Below are 18374 nucleotides of genomic sequence, written 5' to 3'. Positions count from 1 at the left end.
ATGATATTTCAAAGTTCCGATGCTACGGCTACATTTTTGTTTTCTGAAAGCAAAAAAAAAAAAAAATTAAAAAAAAAATTAAAATCCACTATGCAAGCAGTTTCTATCCCATTTATGCAAAAAAATGGCGCACAGGTTGCTAAGGGAAAGAGAACAACGCTGGCAGAAGAAAAACGCCAGAGAAGAAAAGCAAGGCCAATGACACTAGCTCCAGCTGGAATAACCTGCCCAGTGTGCAGCCGAACATTCCGGGCTCACACAGGTCTCACAAGTCACACGAGGAGGCATAAAACCCCAGTGCAAAGCCCTCAGCCCCCCTGGATGACAAAGTGGTCATCATCGAACCACGATGGACGAACTATATATTCTATTTGAAAATATTGAAGCCTGTCTTTTTACCTGCCTGAGCGGATCACTTCAGGAGCCGATTTTGAGTTTGTGTTTCCACACACTTTGTAACCTTGTTGAAAATAGAAATAGGCCTATTAGAGAATTAGCAAATAAAAAAAAAAGGATTTGCGTTTCAATCTTCTTAAAAACTTTTTAAAACATAATACTTTACAAAATTAATTGTCGAATAGAAAAGGGGTGTGAGACGGTGGGTATATATGGTGTTGGTAATATCTCTTTGCCGTGACTTGAGTACCGGTATAGAGACTGTTGACTACGTTGAGGCGGAGGTATCAACTAATCCCAGATAGGGTTCCTCCAAACACAGTTTGGGAAACACTGGTCTAGAAAATTATAATTTTTTTTTGGTTAAAGATAAATTATGGAAGTATTCGAACACAACAAATAAGAGTTATGAAAAATAAATGTTTTCAGACAAAAGATTTTACTCTACCATTCCATTGTTTTCACAGCCTCTTCACAAGGCTCTGAAACTTCTTTGATAAAAATACATTGTTAGGCTAAAAATAAAAGTTTTTTTTTTCAAGCAAATATAATATTACAATATTACAGTTTGTATGTAATCATATGATAAAGTTGTTTTTTTTAATTGTCTATCAAAAATTCTAGATAACTAGACTCTTAAAATGTGCACCCAAGTTAAAATAGGCACATAAAAAATTCTTGCTTGACTTCTTTAAGTTCTCACGATAGTTAACGGCCACCGTTGAATAAAACGGTAACCACATAATTTATTTCTATTTACGCAAATGTAACATCTATGAAATGAAAAAAAAAATTAATGATCGAAATGAAAAGAAATGAAACAACATTGGAAACACATTTCTTTTTACATTTAAGCATACACCCAAATCGAATCAGTGTTCAATCACTGAAATCACGCACTTAACTGCCAGATCGATGGAGACTCTCAGTATGATTTATAACTGCAACTCATTTGGATTGCAGACGTGACTCGGGTCAAGATGAAGATCTTGTTTTCACTGACTTTAATTGTCTTGGTCCTCGATTACAATGAAGCTGATATTACCTATCTCAATGGAGGTAAGTTTCTATTTTCAGACTCAACTTAATACATTTTGATGTGAATAGCAGGTGCTGAAGTTTAAACCTCGATTTTTAGGGCATATCTGAGTTTACCTTGTCCTAAATAGTACCTGGCATTAGTTGGGAAAAACACTCTTGTTAATCGTTAGCCACATTGAACGATATGTCTCAATATTTACAGTCCATTTTTTCTTTGTGTTTCGTATTTTATTTAGTTTGAGTAAGGTCATAATAGTGTGTAGTTGTAAAAATGTATCCAGTTACGTAAAATGTATTCATTAAGTTACGCACCATTCAAAACAATATTTTTTTCAGATCACGCTGTCTTCCTACGGTAAATTCTACTGTTATGAAATGCATAGCCCCGATGACTGAATGATCGTCACTAATTCTTCACATTCCCGTGGACGATTAAATACGAACATTTAACTCTTTCTCTCCTAATTGACGATGACAACGTTGATTTGAGTCCCATTTAACTTAATTGGTTTTTGGATTTATAAACTTTAATTTGTGTTGTGTAAGAAGAGCATGCATTCTCCTATAATTCAACACCAATTGTAACATTTTATGGTTACAAACAAAAAAGTTATTATGATAGTGAACTACAAATGAGCGAAATGAATAATACTATCGGAACGAGAAAAATAATTACGGAGAGAAAGAGTTAACCTGTTATTAGCCTACTTAGGTCTAACCTAAGCCTAGAACAACTAAGTAATTTTGAAGATTTTAAATTGCAGCGGTTAAATTTACAACAAAAGGTTTTTTATTCGCAATTTTGACACAATATATTTTTTAAGGCCGACATTTTCAAGTGTCTATAAGCACAAAATTATAGGCCTAGTTCCTTCCTCTTTAAGCACTTATTAACATTTAACATTATTTTGGTGAGTAACTTTCTTCCATTTAAGTTTTTGTTTTTCAATTTTATGTTTATTTCCTCGCAGCTCTAGATCAATGATCTCAAATAAAATATTTCTCTAGATATAGATAACTGTCGATCTAGAATCTAGAGTCAAAGTGAATGTTAGGGATTATCCTTAGAGCAGCCATCATTGTGCTCATCAAATGTGTTTTTACAAAGAAGGATTAATTTCCCTTGTTGGTATCAAACAAACTAATTAATTAACATTCAATTGATTAATTTTTTATAGCTTCAGGTCTTGTCTATGCCAATAAATTACTGTGCAAAGTTTCATCTTGATCCGAAAATGGGTGTGGTAGAAATAGCATGTTCAAACTTTTTACCAGACAGACAGAGTGAGTTGATAAAGCTTTGTAAAAAAAAAAAAAGAGTAAAACGTCTTAAAGTTATTACGTAATGTAAACCTTAACACTTTTTTTTTCCTGGCTTACTTTTGTGGGCCCCCAGAGTCAGGTGTCTCATGCGGTGAACATCGATGTTTGAAAGATCAAGCCGAGTGCGTGGATCAGAAATGTGTTTGTTTCAGTGGTCATGGCAACGGGAATTTCGCCTGCTACAACTCAAGCAATGGTAACTTGTAGTTAAATAGCATTTAATTTTTCACTTTTTTTTAAATTAAAGAAACCTTTAATAATTTCGCCTGCTACAACTCAAGCAATGGTAACTTGTAGTTAAATAGCATTTAATTTTCACTTTTTTTTTTAAATTAAAGAAACCTTTAATAAATAGTTCCTTATAGTTAATTAGTTAGGCCTAATTAAAAATCGTTACTTTAACTAATTCTTGGAGTGTTAATAGAGTAAATTAAGTCATTGCCCGAAATTATAGATCTGGTATGATAACCTTTCACCTGTTTTATAAAAAGCTATTCAAATACTTTAAAGGATTCCTACGATATTACAAACACAATCGCACAATCGAAAGAATTTAGACTATTTTTAGCGGCCCCCGTAAGGGGAAAAAGCCGCTATTAGGTTTGTGCAAAATGTCCGTCTGTCCGTCTGTCCGTCTGTCACACTCAGATCTCGAAAACTAGAAGAGATATGAAAAATATTATTTCATCATTAAATCCGGCTTGAAAAGTTTAGGTGCAACGGCTACTTTTGGTTTTCTAAAAGCAAACCGTTTAATTTATAAAATTAATTATGCAAGCGATTTTTTCATAAAAATACACCAATTCTAAAACAATTACGTAAATGTAAGGGAGGCAATGTTACAATATGCTAACAAAGATGGACAATTTTTGTGTATTTTCAGTATCACTAAGTCAAATATATTTTTAAAATGTACAGGAAATGTTTACAACAAATACAAATAATAGTTGAAGACGTTTTTTCTGGTCAACTAGCTGCTAAAATTAAAAGAAAACATTTCTGTTTGTTTATAAAGGCTAATAATGCACTTTGTATGTAAATATCACGCACATTTTTTTAAATGGACTTTTTATGCAGCGATTTTCGTGCAGTAGCGTAACGTCGCAACATGATCAGGTGCTAAACCAATTCCTTAAACTTTTTTTAAAAATCAGATTTTATTTATTTTTTGTTTAGTGCCCCCATCCGAATAAAAGAAGCTTATTTTTGTGCGTTTTGTCTGTTGGTCGGTCTGTCCGTCACGATTAGATTTTAAAAACTAGAACTCTAAAAGCTATTAAAAATCTGATTTACCCTTTAATGTTCCTCCCATAACATCTCAATAGTTTTAAGTATCTAAAATTGATTGTTCCGGATTTTTTTTGTGCAAAACTAATCAACGCCAACAAATGTTTGTTTGCTCTTCTAACTTATATTACATTCAATTTCCATGCTTAAACGTTGCAAAAACACATTATCAATAATATGTTGTTCCGTTTTTTATGTAAATAGCATATTAATGCTAAATCATAATCTCTATACTGACATATATTTCATTAAGTGTAAAAATGTTCCGGATATTGTTTTATAAAACATGAATTATGCCTAATGATTGTTTGAAATCACATAAGGCTTTTAAAAAAAGTAATTTACTAGAATTGATTACTGAAAATTACTTTTTAGACATTTAATTTTCTTGTAAAACATAACATAGAAGTTTTGTAATCGATAAAGAAAGTTCCGGATTTTGTTTCTTACAAATCGTCGCCAGAAATTTCCGAATTTATTTAAAAATCTACTAACGCCAAATAATTGTTTGAACTCCCTCTTCTAATTAATAAACAAATAATCTTCTCATTTACGAAATAATGTTTTTACGGATTTTTATGAAAAATATTTTAACTCACTACTCTCTTACAGTACATTTAACTTTCTACCTAAAACATTAAAAAATCTAATTATCGTTAATATTATGTTCCGATTTTTAAGGAAAACAGAATCCAAACACCAAAGTAAGGTATGAAAATCTCTCCACGTGGCTGTAGTACATCTAATTTTTATACGAGACCATCCAAAAAATTTAATTAACGGTATTACATTTATCTGAAATTCTCTTTTTCTTTTACTATTTATACAAACATCCGGAACAATCTATTATATAAACTTTTCAATTGTGTTCATACCTAAACATTATTGCGATGTTTTGAAACGTAAAATAAAGGTTAATCAATTTTTACTAACTTTTAGTTGTTTTTCTATATCAAGATAACGGACAGACCGACTGACAGACAAAACGCAAAAACAATGTGGCTTTGATCCTTTTTAAATAATATCTATTAGAACTCAGTGCACCAATGTCTATGAACCCTCGTTAAATATCTCGTGTAAATAAAGACATTTTTTTTTATGGTACCGGTACTAGCCTATTGTGAGGTAATGGAATTTTTTTTTCTTTGACGTCATATGAATGGACTCTTTAAATGTAATGTTAAAAGAACGCACTCGGTGCACCAATGTCTATTAACCCTCGAAAAAATTGCTTGTATTAATGAAAACATATTTTAGTCTAACTAAGCCGTGTGACGTAGTGTTTTTTTTTCCTTTGACGTCACATGGAATGAATTCTTTAAATGAAATGCTAAAAGAACGCACTCGGTGCACCAATGTCTATGAACACTCGAGAAATGGCTCGTGTTGATAAAGGTGATTTTTAGTCTAGCTAGGCCTTGTGACGTAGTGTTTTTTTTTCCTTTGACGTCATATGGAATGAATTCTTTAAATGAAATGCTAAAAGAACGCACTCGGTGCACCAATGTCTATGAACACTCGATAAAAGGCTCGTAATGATGAAGGCGATTTTTATTCTAGCTAGGCCGTGTGACGTAGTGTTTTTTTTCCTTTGACGTCATATGGAATGAATTCTTTAAATGAAATGCTTAAAGAACGCACTCGGTGCACCAAAGTCTATGAACACTCGATAAATGGCTCTTATAGATGAAGGCGATTTTTAGTCTACCTAGGCCGTGTGACGTAGTGTTTTTTTTCCCTCTGACGTTATATGGAATTAATTCTTCAAATGAAATGAAAAAAGAACTCGGTATAGTAATGTTTATTAAGCCTCGTTATGTGACTCGCGTTTAAAAAAGGAATGATATCTTTATTTAGATCTAATCTAGATTTTTAAAACTAGATCTAGATTTTTATTACAGTATATCTAGATCTGGATTTATATTCTAATTAAAATTATTTTAGAGTCTAGATCTAGAATTTCTAGATCTAGTTTAGACTAAAATAGACTAGATTAAGATGTAGAATTTCAATTTCTAAACTTAAAGTGTAAAAAAAAAGTGTAGATTTTCATTTCCAAACGTTTTGATCAATATTGTAATGTTTTAATATACTAAAACTAATCTACTATTTTTTAATTAAATTTAAATTTACGGCAAATGAATCTTTGAAACATTATTACTTTTGACCATCGGATGGCTGCCTGGTCGTGCGGTTTGCGCGCTGGACTGTCGTTCAGATTTATGGATGGCCCAGGGTTCAAACCCTGCCCGCTCCCATCCCCCGTCGTCCTGCTGGAGGTTTGGACTAGGAAGTAATTATCTTCAACTCTGAAGGAACATCCGAAACGTGTAAAACATTTTACATCAAAATTAAATCACCTCTTGAATATTATTTGCGAATATGCAGATCCGACAGGGATCCGACTTCGACGGGGGCCGCCTCTGAGTTTGTGTAACACAAACTCTCTTTGTAATCTTGTTTTTTTTTACGTAAGGCTGAATACATTTTTCTTACCGATTGACTCGATTCTACGTCACATTGTTCAGTTTTCAAACTTTAAAGCAAAACTACCAAAAAAACAAACTTTTCTAATAAACAAAGCTTATCCAAGGGAAAGAACTCCGCACTTACAACTCCATCTTTCAATAATGTAGAAGTTATTTCCATTAATCGACATCAAACAAAATAATTAGTAACCAATAATTAACTTTTAATTGATTCATTTTTTGTTAGGTAAATAAATACATAGCTGTTTAAAGTTTCAACTTGACCCGAGAATGGTTGTGGAAGCAATAACGTTCACTATTATCCAAGGGGACGAAACCCTACATATTTACACGTATATTTTAATATTATATTGAAGGATACATTTCCCTTGTTGGTATCAAACAAAATTAATTAAATGACAGATTTTTTAAAAAATTGAAACATATCTTGTCTGTGCCAATGAATAATTTTGCAAAGTTTCAACTTGATCCGAGAATGAGTGTGGGAGAAATAACGTGTACACACTTTTGACATAAGCTTTGTCAAACTCCCTCTAACGTACGCCCCATCTTGTAACTATATTAACTTATTTATTTTCAATTTTGTGTCGGGCTCTTAAATACTCTGTAGCATTTCATCTGGGCTAAACAACATCTTTAACAGTTCAGTGCAACTATGAGTTCAAACCTCAGTTACCTTGCAGCTATACCCAAACACGGAAAAGGCCCGCTGATTCCAAAATGTATCGGCACCTGCCATTCCTTTGGACACATCTGCTGCGGGGAGAGTGGCTTGGAAGTAACTGCTGTGTGGGCGACATCTTTCCGCCCGGTCCTTCATCTAATTTCTTAAAGACGATTCGTAGTCGCTTTGCAACTGAAGGATGAAATATATATATGGACATTACAACGTATCTTTGATGTTCATTTTATTAGATGAGGTCTATGCTGAGATCAAGAATGACCCAATTATCGTTACATTCGCCCATGAGAGAGTCGCGGCTCACATGCCATGCCGCGCCTTGTTTACTCACCTCCACAGTTATTTCCAAGGAACAGATGGAACACAGCATATTGGATCATGTGAGATCAAGGTGAGTGAGTCCACCCGTTAGGCCATATATCCACCTAATTACAAATGCCCATTCGCTAGACCGTCTGTCTGTCCCGTTCGTTAGACCGTCTGTCTGTCCCGTTCGCTAGACCGTCTATCTGTCCCGTTCGCTCGACCGTCTGTCTGTCACATTCGCTAGACCGTCTGTCTATCCCATTCGCTAGACCGTCTGTCTGTCCACCTGTCCGTCCCAGAGTTGTGACTTTTTCATCTATTTGTCAAGTTGGTTTTTACGTTTTTTACTAGATGGAGGATTTAACTCTTTCTCTCCGCAATTATTTTCCTCGTTTCGATAGTATTATTCATTTAGCTTATTAGTATTGCACTAGAGACATTTATGATTAAACTTTAATACGTGTTTTGTTTGTTATCAGAAAATGTTTTATTTTATATCGAATTAAAGGAGAATGCATGCTCTTTTTTTTTTTTTTTACACAACACAAATTAAAGTTTTTAAATCCAAAAATTCCATTTAGTTTAATGGAGTGTAATCAACGTTGGCATCGTCAATATGGAGAGAAAGAGTTAAATCAACCGGGTTACCCACCTCGGCAGGATAAGCATTATTAAATGACTGCACAAATACAAAGTAGGCCTACATGTGCTAAAAAAACCCAACTAAAATTGACCATTAAATAAATTGTCAACGCTCGATTAACAATTTAACATTTAATAACGAAATATGAATAGATGATGAATATTAAAAAGAATTATACTAATTTACTTATGGCAATTCATACAATAGTAACTACGCATAAGTAACGCACCTCACTGACACACCTAATCCCGGCCACACGGCCCAGGAACTCCAACAACCGTACAAGCGAAAACGTGATTCCATATTAATAAATGCCTGGCTCAACAACGGCCCAAAATCTGGCTCAATGCAGGCCCCATACCTAGCACCATGAAACATAGAAGAAGCAGAGATCTAGCGATGCCGCTAAACCAGGAAACTTCATCCACGACGCCCAAACCAGAAGATCGAACCTGATTAATAATACATCTGTGTACTTACGTCCCCGTTACAACGAGGAAACTGTGGATACAGTAGCACAGAAAGAACCAACAGCCAGACCATCTTCTTCACAAGAGGAAGTACAAGAAACGAAGTCGTGACGTCTGACACACACTAGATTCACGAAAACAAATCGCGCAAAACACCAAAGTAGTTCATGTATCAACAACAACAACAACATACAACACAATTATGAAAAATAATCACGCGTACGCGATACCATAATATCCGTCCATTTATTAACCTATCTTATCTAATATATATATATATATATATATATAAATAGTGTGTGTGTGTATATGTATGTATATATATGTGTGTGTGTGTGTGTTTGTGTGTGTGTAAAAGCGTACTTAAGCCGTAGGCTACTACTAGCAAGGCAGAAAATAATATTAGTCAATTGCACCTATTTTGAGCACAACTTTTTAGAACTGTGCATCGAAATTTTCAACAGCGATTTCTTACACACACACACACACACAAATAACGGATATTTTTCCGAATTTTTTAAAATCTTTTTTTTGCAATTGTAAAGATATTGCCTACGATTAACAAGGGTGTCATGTGGCCAGCACAATGACTAACCTTCTTTACGTTATCCATTATAGTCCTGAAAAAAAAAATTGAAATTAAAAATTCCAGTCCTCACTGAGATGCGAACCATGGAGTCCATTATAGTCCTGAAAAAAAAAATTGAAATTAAAAATTCCAGTCCTCACTGAGATGCGAACCATGGAGTCCTGGATCCATTGATTTGGAAGCCAAGTGTTTAACCACTCAGCCGCCGAGCCACCTAACAATTCTGAAAGGACAGGAGAATTCATCTATAACTGTCTCAATTATAGTATGGTTTTTAAATCATCTGATGCACGGTTCCAATCAGTCAGAAGGTTATTAAATTTGGTGTTTTTCCGGATTGTACGTAAAGAAAAAATTGATAAAAGAGAAAAGTGTTGATTTAAAATATGTAACGCATTTAAAGTAAGAAAACAATATCAAATTACCTCATTTGATATATTTCCAAAGATTTATAAATATCACTGAAAATACCAACCTCAATATATCAGATTATTTTTTATTTATTATTGAAAATGTATACATAAAAAGAAATATAATTTATATAAGAAATATTTACAAGAATTCAATGTGTTGTGTCCCCTATACTATACTACAGCTTTATTTATCGTTAAATGTAAGCCGCAGAGCTATATATATATCTAACATATAGGCTACCTAAACTGGAAATGGTGACGCCCGATGTAGCCTATATGTACACTAGGCCCCTATTGTGGAGAAAACTGAATACATCACCAAAGCGCCGACAGAAGTCAATACAGTTCCCATCATTCGTATCAACTTACTCTGTCTGTCTGTTTGTCTGTCTGTCTGGCCAAAAGTTTGTACTCGTTATTTCTCCGACACCCAATCTCGGATTACATAACGAGTAATTAACAATTGGTACTGGTAATAAATTATTTTGCTAGGTATCTCAAACAAGGGAACGAAATTGTACTTGACTGAAATGGTGGCATAAGCTGAAATAGTTCCCTTAATATTATATAAAAAAAAGGTGATTTTTTGGCGTTACGTAATATCCGAACATTCCCTATTATGCCTATGTATGTGTCATCTTACATGGAATCCCTAGTATAACGTACACGCAGGCATAAGTGCTAACAAATGACTGACAAAATTATGTTCCCAGGTGTTCACTTTTGCTTTTAAGATCCGTGGCAAATTCTACCTTCAAGGCTTTGACCTTCTAATGTCTATTATTTTGTGGGAAACATGGCAGAAAAAAGATATATCAATCAGGATTGAGGGCAGCGCTAAGGACGGAACATTCACGGTCAGTTTCATTAATAGATATTAATCAATATACATCAACAAAATATATCAAAACATTTGTTTCATGTTTACTTGTTTGATTTTTGAAAGATATTTGGATGATTCCAAACATTGAATACTATAATAATACTGAAAGAAACAGCAGTGGCATAGCTAGGATGGGGAAGGGGGTGTCTCTCGGACCCCACTTGAAGGGGCCCCCAAATGAATGTCTTAATTAAAAAAAAAAATTAAATATTAAGCCAATGCCATGTTATCTTGCTTTTGATGTTGTTATGTAAATTAGTGACCACGTTGCATGTTTTCCACACATTATTAAGTACATTATCTATTGTCATAATGTCGAATGTGAAAATGCAGGGGGCCCCCGGACTTCCAAATCTATGGCTACGCTACTGGGAAACAGTCCGATGTCGCCTTAGTCCTCCAGAAAAAAAAGTACGTCCTTATCTTATGCTATGCAGTCTCAAGCATCTTTTGTCTGTTGATTCTGTTTCTGTGCGTCACTGCAAAAATTCCAGATTATGTCACTTCTACGCAAAAGCCTATTTTATCCTTACCATAGACATAAATAAATATAGACTGGCCGATTAAAGAGTTTTATGAAACGAAAATTTGTGACTTGCAATTTTGTGTACTTTATTATACCGCATTTATGAGCAGTATAAAAGTTAAGTATTCATATCTATTTCAGCCATAACCTATATAAGTATTACATTATTTTCACTAGTGTTTTTTTTTAAATCTCTAAGAATGAAGATCATGCAATTTTTCATAATTCGGAAAACCGAATACAATAGATATACATGTTTTTAAGTTACATGAAGTTACTTCCTTCGTCCAGTCTATATTTATTTATGTCTATGATCCTTACACCTCCTACTATCAAAACGCTATTTAAAAGACAAAGCTGCGCAGTTCATCTTATAGGACTTTAACTTCATAATGAGAGCGAGTAAGAACAACAAAAATGCCTACTATAAAAATATTTCAATCTCCTCCCCCTCCAACCACGCTTACTGCACTCAAAAAAACTCATACAACCGATCCGACTCCTTTAACTAATTACTTCTTTTACAGCTATGAATCAGCCTGTATTATATAAGATAAGAGCCAACATCTATTTTATGATCTTTGTCATCATTTTATCCCCAACACGTTCACAAACGTAGCATTGAACATTTCACAGTTTTTAGAATCAGGAAAAGATAATGTAGACGTCGCTTCGGACTGGGGACCTCCGGAAAAAGTTAATGCATTTGGACAGAAAATTCGAACTTATTACGACGGCGACAATAATCTGGCAATCATCGACGTGGCCAGGTGTGGCTTGAGAATACAGTTCAGGTACAGTCGTTTTTTTTTTCTTTTCTTATCTTTTCTTATAAATTACAGAGTTCCTTATTAACAAAAGATAAGTACGTCCTACGCGTATTATGTGTCAATCTAGTTGTTGATTTTAGAGACTTAAAATCTGTTAAAAGTGTTAAGTCATTGGTTTTCTGGCTGATTCACGTAACCTGTTCCACATTCTTTTGGCACTAGGAAAGAAATGGCACATGTACGAATGTTTTCTAACATATGAAATAAGAAATGTGCCTTTATATTTGTGTCTTCTGAGTGGGTCTATTTTATTTGATTGTTTTTTTGTTTTTTTGTATAAGTAAATTATGGTTTTGTGTATTATTTAGGCCTATTATTACAAAGCTTATACAGGGGTATAGCTAGGAATTTTCCATCGCTTGGGGGGCCCGGGGGCTTGACCTCTTTAGGGGCCCATGCATTTTACGTAATATTTAATTTTTAATATAAAACACTCATTTGGGGGCCCTCCTCAAGTGGGGGCCCGGGGAAGGATTTTCAAATTCTGAGCTTATATCAACTTTCTCTGTCTGGCTGTCGGAAAAAAAATTTAACACAAATTTTCTCCCATTTCCCACTCTCCGATCAAGTTGAAACTATGTGAATATTCATTGGTCCTAACTGTTTTGTAAATTGATTTAAAAAAAAAAACAAATTAGCTTAGTAAATAGAAGTAATTAGCCTAATTAATTTTGTTTGATATCGAAAACAGGGAAATAAATTCTGGCTTAAACAGACAATTAATTTATATAGGAAAGAGATAGGATTCGCTTTTTAACAGATAATATATTGTTACGAATCTCACTATCCAGGCTCTCTGCAAACTGCACCATACACCACCAACTTAAAGAACTTGACAACTCAGGGCTCCAAAGTAACGTAACACTTTAATAGTTGAATAAATAACAGCCAATACTGTACAATTGGCAACACGTACACTGTACAAATATCTCTCCGATAACACCGTTCCGCCGTATCAACTCTTGCACTGGCCTCTCCGTCTCGTTCCGGGCTTGCACTGGGTTCAACAGTTCAGGACTGACTTCACACACTAGGCTCGTTGTGTCGGACTCGATCACAGACCAAGATCAAGACGCCAGTCGTCTCAACTGTACTTGACAGTACTCCGCACTAAACCGTCGTAATGCTCCGTACAGAACCACACCGCTGAACTGTGCTGTAGTCGACCGGACTGTAGTGAACCGGGCTCTGAACCCCTTTCCTCGACCTTGCTGTATTGAGCCCCTTTTCTCGACCGTCTCGACTGCGACACCTCCGCACTTATATAGGGTCCCTACTAGCCTTCTCGAACCGGACAGAACGCCGCTCGACGTTTCTAGGTGGTCAGATGACTACAACTCTCGTGACGCTCCTGAGCTCTGTTCACGCCGGCGATCCTTCCCGAACCGTTCTGTTGATACTCGACTCGGCTGACCGACGTAGCTCGTCACGGTTGACCGCTCGTCTAGCGCTGGCCTGGGGCGATTTGCGTCGGCTGACTACACACACACCACTGTGCCACCACCAGGTTTATAACAATATGATGGCCTATTTTCCAATTTTGAAAACTTTCTTCCGATTATGGGCTTACGACTCTTTTTGGTTATTCCAGCCTCATAAAGTTTCGTTCGATAGGACATCTACCGCCCATATTGATTCCAATTCATATGGGGGAGATGAGAGTTTTTTTTTTTTTTTTTTTTTTTGGGGGGGGGGGGGGGTCTCATTCCATTTTGTTTGATGGACACCTACCGCCGATATTGATTGTTTCCAATTAACATAGGAGAGGTGTAATACAGTTTAATATGCATTTACGCAGTGAGTGTCCTTTAGAACAGTAAGACATTATTTCACTTTTTAAATATAAGACATTTGTAGTAAAACAAACTTATCATTGAAAGATTTAAATGATTGTTAAGTTCAAAATCACTTAGAAGTTTTGTTTTATAATTTATATTTCACAATGATAATCAACAATATTTTTTTCCTACATCTGCAAGAGGACATTATAAGATTTTATTTTATTCCTGGCAACAGCAGTGGCTAGTGATTTGGAGGCCCGCGAGGCTTCACCTTTTTAGGGGGTCCCTGCACTTTGACATTTGAAATCAGGATATGAGTTAATGTATATAATAAATATATGGTACATTATATATGTAAAATTGACAAAAAATAAAGAATCTTAATGAATAATACTGGTAGCATTGTTTATTGGCGAGATAATGCACAAGTGACAAATCTCAATTCATATCGCCTCATGTCGTGCTTTCTGTGCAGCAAAGGCCTCTATAACATCAACTAGATCAATGCTGTCTAGTATTTTTGACTCCATGTGAATAGCAAGATTACATGGCAGTGGCGTTATATTTAATATTAAATGTAAAAAAAATTGTAGGACATTCATTTGATGACCCTTTAATTAGGAGCTCCCGCCCCCTCTCCTTCAGCCTAGCTACGCCACTGGCAACATAACTGTAAATAGCAAATTGGGGTGAATCTGGTGTACAGAATACTGAAGTATTGTTAAGCGAAGCATTTTCATAAACTAATTAATTATTTGCGCGCACTTTTTATCCTTGTGGAATCATTTAAAAAAAATAAATTTTGTAGGTCTATTTTTTAGTTGGCAACAGTGATCTTTCACTATGGTGTCATTATTTGTTTTGCATGCTTCACTTTATCTCCAGTACATTTCTACATATCTATATTCTTATGCCTCTTAATGTATTTCATAGCGACTAAAAGAACTCTGAACTGCTTAATGAAATAAATTAATACAGTAAGCTTCAGTGGCGTCGCTGGGGCCATCTAGATTGGTGTCTTCGGAGCGGTGTGCACCCCTTATCCAACCCTCCCTTACCAAGCATGTATTTATTACTATTTCAGACCAACTGATGTCGATCATGGCAAGGATCAGACTCAGATTCCGGGACTTTCCGTAGCGCTTGTACAGAACAATGGTATGTAAAAGGTTGAAACAAATATGAATGATTCTACGAAGAGTTGGTCTGATAAGGGAACTTTACTTTTGGGGCTGAGGTGGCTCAGTGGTTAAGTGCTTGGCTTCCGAACTTGAGGTCCTGGGTTCGAATCTCGTGAAGACTGGGATTTTGAATTTCGGGACCACATAGACCGCATGGTCTGAAAGGGGGAACTTTACTTTTTTTTTCTCCGGAAGAGAAAGAATGCATTTATTATGTATATAATAAGTTGAGTATAATTTAAAACAACAATTAATAAGCAGCGTTTCATTTCATACAAGTAATGTACAACATGCAATACATATAATGTACTTACACATTTAACCAATGGGAAAAAGTTTTTCTCACTTGAGTCCTTGAATGAGAGATTGGCCCTTTACACTAGATCTTTCAATAACATCAGTTATCCTGTGGTATCATGTCGTCAGAACAATAGGGCCTACAATAGTAGACCTATCGGCAACACTTTCAAAACTTACACGTCTCTTCTTTTTGTATTGGCGGAGCTAAGGTTGGGGTTGTTGATAGTTTGTAGTTCATAGCTTGTGATATTCATGCTGAAAACATTGAAACGTGCCATTTTACCTGTCTGAGTGGACCACTTCGGCGGCCAACTTTGAGTTTGTGTTTTCACACAAACTATCTTTGTAACCTCGTTTTTCTTTATATTTCTGCAAGTTAGATCTATTTAAAAAAAAACAATAAAAAAACAAAAAAAAAAAAAAACAACGATGTAAGGCTTATACATACTAGACATCCGAATCATTTAAAAATTGCGGCGCAAAAATCAGAAATGACAAAAGCCTCCTTAGCTTGTCTGAGATGTTAGTTCAAATGGATATTTATCAGTTACTGTCTCTCTTTATTTATCTGTTTCAATAATAATAAGATACTTAATAATGGGTGTAAACTTCTGTGCATGTATATAACAATTACCTATAACGTTTTTTTTTTTGTTTGTTTTTCTTGTGAATGTTTTTAGTTGCCCAATGGCTTTCGAGAAATATAGTTCTGGCTCTTCCACCTTTTCACATCGGACCAACACTTGGAGAAATATCCAACCAGTTCAATGTTGCCCCAAGTGAAGCCATCCTGGCAAGATTTTTAGAGGGAGCAGCAGATCAAAATTTGTAAGTAAATCATGCTTCCTGCCATGACGACGAACAATCCAGGCCATTGTTTTCTCATTATTTTACAGAACTAAAAAAAATCAGGATTAGATTTCTTATTGAATTACAGTTAAATAAAAACTTTAACCAGAAAAATATTTATGCTCTACTGAATGCTTATCGCTGACTTGAATCAGTGATGCCTTGACTACGCCCCGCCGGTTCATATCTGGCCATTGACGCTTCATGAAACTCCTCCCTACTCAACATTTGTCTATTTGGCGGTAATGCGGCTGTTTTACTTGTTTTGGTTTTACACGTTTCGAATGTTCCTTCAGAATGGAGGATTATTACTTTCTAAACCTCCTGAAGGTGGGCAGAGTTCGAACCCAGAGCCATCGAGACGGTCAACACAACCAGGCAGAAACCATAGGACGTGACGTGTGTCAGAAATTTATATTTTCCCCAGACCTAAAATTTCTAGACATCACTGGCCTACATTGAAATAAAACGTTTATAAATTTATTTTCTCATCAACACAGCCCAGGTGCCCCTTCCCAGTGTGGTCATCTCATTACCACAGCTTCCGACTGTATGGTTAGAGAAAGTCGTAAAGAAGCGCTGGAGCTCTGCTCGTCCCTTCTAATGCTGCCTAAGTTCGTCCGCTGCTTCACGAACAAAACCCTGGAGCACGAGACTGACAGTGTGCTGGAGCTCTTCGGAGCCTGCCTGAACGCGTTGTGCCACAGAATCACCCCGGAGTGCCTCCTAGTGCAAGACAGGATCACCAGCAGCCATTGCGTGGACGATACTGTGCCGGAACTCACAGGGTTCAACTGCCAGTTTTAACGTCGAGTGACAATGGACAACTTATATCTCAACACATTTCAAAGATATATTCTACTAATTCAGTAATACTAAATGACGTCCACAAAATGAAGTAGGCTATTTTGGAGAATTTCGCCGCACCGATTATCATTAAAATAAATGACATTCAACTAATAAATAAAACTTGTCGTAAATTTGTTTAATCCTTTTTACGTCTGTCATCCAGAACACGATGTCTACATTGTCCACCCATTTTTTTCGAACGACCAGTTTAACTCTTTCTCTCCGTAATTATTTACCACATTCTGGTGGAATCAACGTTGGTATCGTCAGTTAGGAGAGAAAGAGTTAAAGCATCTACCTTACCGTTCATTAGAATTTAAAACATGCAAAATGAAAAACAATTAAATAAAATAAAACGTACATTAGGGAAACAAGCACACAGCACAATTACAGCCATATATCTCAATAATGCAATAATTAGCTCCCTTTTATTTACAAAACAAAATTAATTAATTACCACTAATTAATGAACTAATTGGTTATTTCAAAAAAATTGATTAATGTAGGCCTATTGTCTTCAACAATGACTACTTGTGCAGAAGTTTCTATTTGAGCCGAGGATGGTAAGTGGGAGAAGTAACGTGTACAAGATTTGTACCAGAAAGAAAGATTTAGTTGATAAAAGATTTATAAAAAAAGTTTCATTTTCACAGTGCTCTGTAAGAAGGATGACTAGTTTACTAGATGTAAGTCTTAAAAAAGTTTACACAGATAGGCTACATTGTGATAGGTTATAAGTGCAGATACTTTTCCATACGCAATACTTTCAATCAGGACCGGCCTTACGAATTGTGGGGCCCAATTTAATGGATGCTTGCGAGGCCCCTCTTCTAATTTTTTATTACAATAACAACTATTTCTATTAATTAGATCATTATACCAGCATTTGTTATACAACATGCATAGGAAGCAACTCAATGGGTTAATTAAAGTTTCGTCAATCGTACGATAGGCCCACACTAAATATTTAACCCTTAAGTCCTACATCTTTAAAAGCCTGTGACAAGAGCTATGACTGTTAGTGATATGCTTGAATGTAAATTGCGATGACCCTGTCTGGCGAGAGGCCCGATTGGAATAACCAACCAAAGGTCGGCACTGCTTTCAATATGTTGACACTTTTTTTTGTCTAGTAGTTTCCAAATCTCCTAATTTAAAAAAAAATAAATTTCTTACGTTTTTCTTTAGGCCCAATTCTTTGTCATCACATTTCTCCGTATGGTTTTCTCTTCTTTTTCTCTCGTGCTTTATTTTATTGATTATAAGGGCTGATACTTATATATTATATATTTGTGTGTTTGTGTCATTTTACGTTTTCCCGTTGCAACTTCTTGTGTGACTAAAGAGGCCAACCCTTTATATACAGCTGTGTTCACAGGTTGGACATCTGTAATCACCAGACGCCGTAGTAGCCTACTTTCACCCTTTTTAGCGGCACCCGAAAGGGAAAAAGACGCCATTAGTTTTGTGCGAAATGTCTGTCCGTCCGTCCCATTTAGATCTCGTAAACTAGAAAAGATATTGAAAATCCGACAT

General features: G+C 35.5%; 1 protein-coding gene across 1 annotated transcript; it reads left to right on the top strand.

The window, feature by feature from the left end:
- Positions 1–1315: 1315 nt before the first annotated feature.
- LOC106068130 (uncharacterized) lies at positions 1316–16959 on the top strand. Its single transcript, XM_013227440.2, has 8 exons — positions 1316–1455; positions 2834–2956; positions 7452–7609; positions 10353–10496; positions 11685–11842; positions 14744–14817; positions 15821–15968; positions 16490–16959. Exons 1-8 carry the CDS (start codon positions 1377–1379, stop codon positions 16794–16796), a joined length of 1191 nt encoding a protein of 396 aa, XP_013082894.2. The 5' UTR covers positions 1316–1376; the 3' UTR covers positions 16797–16959.
- Positions 16960–18374: the final 1415 nt, after the last annotated feature.

Source organism: Biomphalaria glabrata, chromosome 8 (genome assembly GCF_947242115.1).
Source record: "Biomphalaria glabrata chromosome 8, xgBioGlab47.1, whole genome shotgun sequence".
Classification (NCBI taxonomy): domain Eukaryota; kingdom Metazoa; phylum Mollusca; class Gastropoda; family Planorbidae; genus Biomphalaria; species Biomphalaria glabrata.
The sequence above is the reverse complement of the archived record's forward strand: the minus strand, read 5'-3'. Positions and strand labels throughout refer to the sequence as shown.